This window comes from Gossypium hirsutum, chromosome A11 (genome assembly GCF_007990345.1).
Source record: "Gossypium hirsutum isolate 1008001.06 chromosome A11, Gossypium_hirsutum_v2.1, whole genome shotgun sequence".
Classification (NCBI taxonomy): Eukaryota; Viridiplantae; Streptophyta; class Magnoliopsida; order Malvales; family Malvaceae; genus Gossypium; species Gossypium hirsutum.
The window spans coordinates 52,664,331-52,671,002 of record NC_053434.1 but is presented as its reverse complement, the minus strand read 5'-3'; the positions used below and the strand labels follow the sequence as shown (position 1 = coordinate 52,671,002).

Here is a 6,672-nt window from a genome sequence, read left to right as displayed (position 1 = left end):
CAATAAGTTCCTCAAACATGTTTTTGTTCAAACTTTTAGTTAACATGTTTGCAACTTGTTGTCTAGTAGGTAGGTAGGTGATGCACACTTCTCCTGAGTGTATTTTTTTATAAAGTGGTGATCTATTTCCACATGTTTGGTGTAATCATGATGCACAGGATTATGTGCTATGCTGATAGCTAGCTGGTTGTCACAGTACATCTTCATAGGCCTGGTGTAAGGCACTTTTAGTTCCCCCATAAGTCTTTGTATCCAAACTCCTTCGCATATACCATGAGATAGCGCTCGATACTCTGCCTCTGCACTATTGCGTGCTGCAACAAACTATTTTTTACTTCTCCACGTCACGAGGTTACCCCTAAACATAACTACAATAGCCACTTGTAGAGCGTCTATCCTTAACAGAACCTTCCCAGTCTGCATCAGTGTAGACTTCCACATTCTGGTTGGCAGTTTTCTTGAAATGTAAGCCTTTACCAGGAGTTCCCTTTAGATACCTTAATATTCTATATGTAGCTTCCAGGTGCTTCTCCCTCGGGGCATGCATGTACTGACTGATAACACTCACACTAAAGGCTATGTCTGGGCGGGTGTGAGATAGGTAGATGAGTCTTCCTACTAGTCGTTGATATCTCCCCTTGTCAATTTCTTCTCCATCCTTATTAGTTCCTAATTTAAGGTTAAATTCCATAGGAGTTTCGGCTAGTTTGCATCCCATCAAACCAACTTCTGACACTAGATCAAAAACATATTTCCTTTGGGAGATGGAAATACCTATTTGAGAGCTTGATACCTCCATACCAAGAAAGTATTTAAGATTTCCCAAGTCTTTAAGCTCGAAATTTGTACTAAGAAATTCTTTCAACCTCATAATTTAGCTTGATTCATCTCTTGTTAATATTATATCGTCCACATAAATGATGAGGATGCAACATTTTCCCTTTTCTGAGTGCTTGTAGAACATGGTGTGGTATGCCTGCCCTTGAATGTAATTTCTTCTGGTTATAGCTTTTGCAAATCGGCTGAACCACACCTATGGAGATTGTTTCAACCCATACAAGGACTTCTTCAACTAACACACTTGGCCCTTGCTTTCTTCAAACCCGGGTGGGAAATCCATGTACACTTCCTCATTTCATTCCCCATTGAGGAAAGCATTATTTACATCCAATTGAGTCAAGTGCCAATCAAGGTCGGCAGCAAGAGATAGGAGGACTCGAATGGTGTTTAGCTTGGCAACAGGTGCACACATCTCATCGTAGTCAAGACCATAAGTTTGGGTGAAGCCCTTAGCCACTAGTCGAGCCTTGTATCGGTTAATACGGCCATCAGGTTTAAATTTCGTAGTGAAGATCCATTTGTATCCTATTATTTTTTTCCCTTAGGTAGATCTGAGACTTCCTATGTTTCATTATTTTTGTGGGCCTTCATTTCTTCCATCACAGCTTGTTTCCACTCAGCTGATTCAAGAGCCTCTTCTATATTTTTTGGAGTTTTTACAGAATCAACAATAGTCACAAAAGTTTTGTAAGACTTAGATAAATTTCCGTAGGACACAAACTGAGAAATAGGGTGTTGAGTGCAGCTCTTTGTGCCCTTTTGAACTGCAATTGGAAGATAGATGGATGGTGACGGAGGTGAGGCTTCTATTTCAGAATAGTCCTTGGTTGGGGATGCAATTGGCACTGCTGTATCAGTTTCAAGAGAATGATTTCGTCGAGAGTAAACCTGTATTTTGGGAACCTATTTTTGTTGTTTTCCTTGATCAGGGGGCTGTTGCACTTCGGTGGTTGTATTGTTATTGGGAAGGTTATGCTAACTTCTTGCTGCACAGGGGAAACAATATCTAAATCTGGGATTACCATACACCTTGGTTGTTAGGCTTGTTTGTGATAGTAGTGGTAGGATCATGAGGTATAATGAGGAGAGTATTAAGGGTCTCATCTTCATTGAAAGTCTCCCCCTGAAGATGAAATGCTGCAAAGTATGGTTCATTTTCAAAGAAGGTAACATCCCAAGAGACAAACATTCGGTGCAAGGTTGGTGAGTAACACTTATAGCCTTTTTGTGTAACACCCCTAACCCGTATCCGACGCTAGGATAGGATTCGTGGTGCTACCTGACTTAAACTCAACCAACTGTATAAAACTGGGCCGTGAAATCTCAAACAATTTAAAAACTTCTCTTTTCACAACCAATCTGTCTCATATACGTGCTTACGACGCCCAAAACATACATCCAGGGTGGTTCAGAACCCAACCGAGAACTCATGAAAAACTTAGAAAATTTCATGCATCAAGGCTCCACACGCCCTTGTGGGTATAGAACACACAACCGTGTGCTAGGGACACGCCCATGTTCCAAACCCGCGTCTGAAAACATGGGCATTCTGTCAAAACCATACGGCCCAAGAACACGCCCGTGTCCTATAACCGTGCCCTTCCCACAGTCAAGACACATAGCCGTGTCTTTTGCCCATGCACTACTAGCATGCATACTGACTTTATGACACGGCCTGGGCACACGTCCGTGTGGCCTGCCCTTGTACTAAAATGACTTTAAAGTTTTAAGTGCAGGGGACGCACAACCATAATACACACCCATGGGCATGAGCCGTGTGTCACACACGACCTAGACACACGCCCCTGTGTCTTACTCGTATGGACAAACTAGGCTATTTCCCAAGCCATTTTTGTCACCCATTTTACACAACCTACACAAGTACATGTCAATATACAAATTTCATCACAATGGACACCAATTCATCCATAGAAAGAACATTATATGCATTCATCAAAATGAATAATATCCATTATTCCAGGCTTGATACAAAGTGAAGGGCCTTTGACTTAAGCCAAAAATACATGAATAATTCTCTTAATACAACATCCTAGTCTAGCCCTATACATGCCACCTTAAAAAATATAAATCAAACTATACTGAGTGTTGTGGCAGATAGTGTGATCCATATCTCTGACTTTATGGGATCCTTAAGCTAGCCTGGCATACTGAAAGAAGAGGGAAAGGAAAAAGAGTAAGCATAAAGCTTAGTAAGTTGCATATAAATAAATATACAACAACAATCTCACCATTTGCCATCATGCTTATAGGTCAAATGTAAACATAACTTAACTTACTCATTATCATCTACTCGAGTCTCATTTTTTAAATTCAGCTCGTTACTCATGCTTATTATATAGGTACCTGTAACACTCACAACATGATCATCCTTTATTTATCAAAATTGAACTATAACTTTCACCATTGAACCATTTGGAATACTACTGGATATTCTATGAACCTTCAACATGGGATAAATTGTCGATGCCATGTCCCAGACATGGTCTTACACTGGCTCTCATATATGCATGTTGATGCATGTCCCAGACATGTCTTACACTGGCTATCTCTGTCGAGGCCAATGCATGTCCCAAACATGTCTTACTCTGGCACTCATCTCTGTACCGATGCCATGTCTCAGACATGGTCTTACACTGGCTCTCATAATGTGGCAGAAGCATGTCCCGGACATATCTTACACTGGCGCACAAATCACCCAATGTCTTTGCACTAATATCCAGTTCATATCCTAAGGTTTCAATGGGATATTTCTACTATCTCAAATATTACAAGGCATTCTCAATTTATAACTTAACAACTCGTATAATATCAATTCAATGACAATATGAATACAACTTATCTCGGTTTACAAAAAGTTCTTGACTAGTCGGCTTATTCGAATTTCTTGGCTTTTCCCCGGCCTAGGCTCGGTTTTGGAAAATCTTGATCTATAGTAAAAATATGCATCCATTTAGTCACTAAACACAATTAGGCATTCATAAATTCACAACTTTGGTAAAATGACCATTTTGCCCCTAGGCTTTGGCAAAATGACCATCTTACTCCTATGCTCAAAAATCGATTTTTATCGAATTTCTTTGTATTTCAAGCGTAGCTAAACTCTTTTTACTACTAGATAAAATCCAAATTCTCACTATTTCACACACTAACCACCTATTTTGCAACTTATACAAAATAGTCCCTTTAGGTGTTTTCATGCTAACATCTTTCACAAAAGTTGTTTATAACACAACTAGGACTCATATTCTTCCATAAAAAAAACTCAGCATATATCACAAATACATCCATGGCAAAATCCTAAACTCTTGACTATTTTGTAAGAAATCACCCTCATTTGAAAGCTCATGCTTCAAGGGTCTCAAAAAATGCAAAAATCATTAAGAGAAACTATCAAAATCAGTTACTTATGAGTGCTTCAAGTTTCTGAAATTTCAAGCTCATAAACCCTAAATATTTTCTAATATTTTCAGCTAGGAAGGGAGAAAAGATGATAGCTCTTTCTTTCTTTTTCTTTTTCTTTTATTAAAAATGAAACTAGTCAAAATTGGTAACCCTATCACAGACTTAGAGTTTTTGCAAGCAATCCGTGTGGCCTTAAGCGTTCCTTCGCTCAAGAACGCCTAAGTTATCCTATCTCGCAACAAATGAGGATTCAACAGAACTCTTCTAAAGAACCCACGAAGAACTGCAGAAGAACCAAGCAGGAACGATCTTGAAAGATGAACAAAAGCCACAGAAAAATAAGTACACTTGAGAGAAAAGTTTGAGTGGATGCTCTCAAAATTATATTAATCACCGAATGAATACAATAAGGGGGAGAGGCCTCTATTTATAGTTGAGCCTTCCCAATATCAATGGTACAGATCAAAATACATTAATGGTTAAGATCTAAAGCTATCAAGATTTCAAATCTCTAAGATTACAGAATCGTATCTTCTAAAGATTATATTAAAGTCTAGGATCACATATCTTTGAAGATCCCCTTCTATATTTGCCAAGCATATCTTTGAAGATTACTTTTCATATTTTCCAAGCTCCGAAGATGGTCTTTCAATCTCTCCAAGCATTGAACCAAACTGATTGGGCCAAATGACCTCCCTCAAAAGCGATAAATCACACAAGTCCGTCATGGTTGCAAGTTTCCCTTCGCAACCCATGACATTCTCCCCCACTTGTTCTAGCAATGCCCTCGTAGTGTCCCCCTCATAGAACTCCCCTTCATAGCTACAAGCCAAAATCTCCTCGTTTTCCCCTTCTTGGCAAGCTCAACCAAGCTTTTAGCTGTGGGATCATGGGACACTCCCTCTCGAATGCATTCCAATAAGGACTCATTAGGTTGGCTGATTGCCGCAAATTCCATCTTTATGCTAAGTGCACCAGCCACAATGTTTGCACTCCCTGGCTTATATTCCATTGTGAAATCGCACTCCGCTAGAAAAACCTACCAACGAGCCTGTTTGGGAGACAACTTTTTCTGGGTTAGAAAATAACTGTTGGCAACGTTCGGTAAGGACCACAAACCAGGAGCCTAATAAATAATGCCTCCATGTGCGCAAGCAATGCACCACGGCGGTCATCTCCTTTTTTTGGACCGTATATCTCCGTTCTGTCTCATTAAGCTTTCGACTCTCAAAAGAAATTGGATGCCCATCTTGCATCAAAACTCCCCCAATGGCATAATCTGATGCATCCGTACGTACCTCATTTGATTAAAGGCCTTATCACACTGAGGATTCCAATCCCATACCTTGCCCTTTTTCAACATATCCGTCAATGGTGCAGTAATTCTAGAATAGCCCTCGATAAAGTGTCAATAATAGTTTGCCAACCCAAGGAAAGATCTCAACTCTGTTACCTTGGTTGGGGCCTCTCACTCAGCAATAGCCGGCACCTTGCTTTCATCCATCCAGATCTTGCCACCTCCCAAAATGTGGCCTAAAAATGGCACCTCTTGTTGAGCAAAGGAGCATTTTTCCTTCTTTACAAACAACTTATTTTCCCTTAAAGTTTGGAACACTTACCTCAAATGTTTCACATGCTCGTCAAGTGACTTACTGTACACCACAATATTGTCAAGGTAAACAACCACGAAACAGTCAAGGAAAGGTTGAAGTATCTTATTCATCAGGGTGCAGAATGTAGCTGGGGCGTTTGTGAGTCCGAAGGGCATCATCAAGAACTCATACGAACCATACCGCATCACGCAAGCTGTCTTTGGCTCGTCCCCCTCTGTTATATGAAGTTGATGGTACCTCGATCTTAAATCCAACTTGGTAAACCATCTCGCACTACCAAGCTGATCAAAAAATCTGTGATAAGGGGAATAGGGTACCTATTCTTCACGGTGACCTTGTTTACGACCCGATAATCAATACACATCTGTAACGACCCATCATGCTTCTTTTGGAATAACACTTGTGCACCATATGGATATTTAGATGGCCTAATGAATCCCGCATCTAAAAGCTCTTTCAGCTGTTTCTGTAGTTCTTCCAATTCTGGCGGGGACATTCGATACAGAGCCTTAGCTGGCGGCACCATGTTGGACACCAATTCAATACTATGATCCACCTCCCTCTTAGGTGGCAAACTCTTTGGCAACTTTGTAGGCATCATATCCCGAAAAGTTTGTAATATTTGGCCCACTTCTTTAGGGATCTCACCCACGGTCTTACCAATTTCCTCGATTTTCAAAGTGGCTAAGTAGGAGACTTCCTCTCTACGTACCCCCTTAGCAAATTGGATTGCGGATAATGTTTTTCCTTCTAGGCTCCCCTTTCTTGTGAATCTCACCATGCATCGGTGGTTCGA

At 40.4% G+C, this 6,672-nt stretch overlaps 2 protein-coding genes across 2 annotated transcripts; both read right to left on the bottom strand.

The window, feature by feature from the left end:
- Window positions 1-358: 358 nt before the first annotated feature.
- On the bottom strand, window positions 359-871 carry LOC107931258 (uncharacterized mitochondrial protein AtMg00810-like). The gene has a single exon (XM_016863105.1). The coding sequence runs from the start codon at window positions 869-871 to the stop codon at window positions 359-361; it is 513 nt and encodes a 170-aa protein (XP_016718594.1).
- Window positions 872-5,038: 4,167 nt separating this feature from the next.
- LOC107931259 (uncharacterized) lies at window positions 5,039-6,061 on the bottom strand. The gene is made up of 4 exons (XM_016863106.1): window positions 5,883-6,061; window positions 5,562-5,648; window positions 5,383-5,467; window positions 5,039-5,263 (listed from the first exon to the last, which is right to left on the bottom strand). The coding sequence occupies exons 1-4, from the start codon at window positions 6,059-6,061 to the stop codon at window positions 5,039-5,041; spliced, it is 576 nt and encodes a 191-aa protein (XP_016718595.1).
- Between the last annotated feature and the right edge of the window lie 611 nt (window positions 6,062-6,672).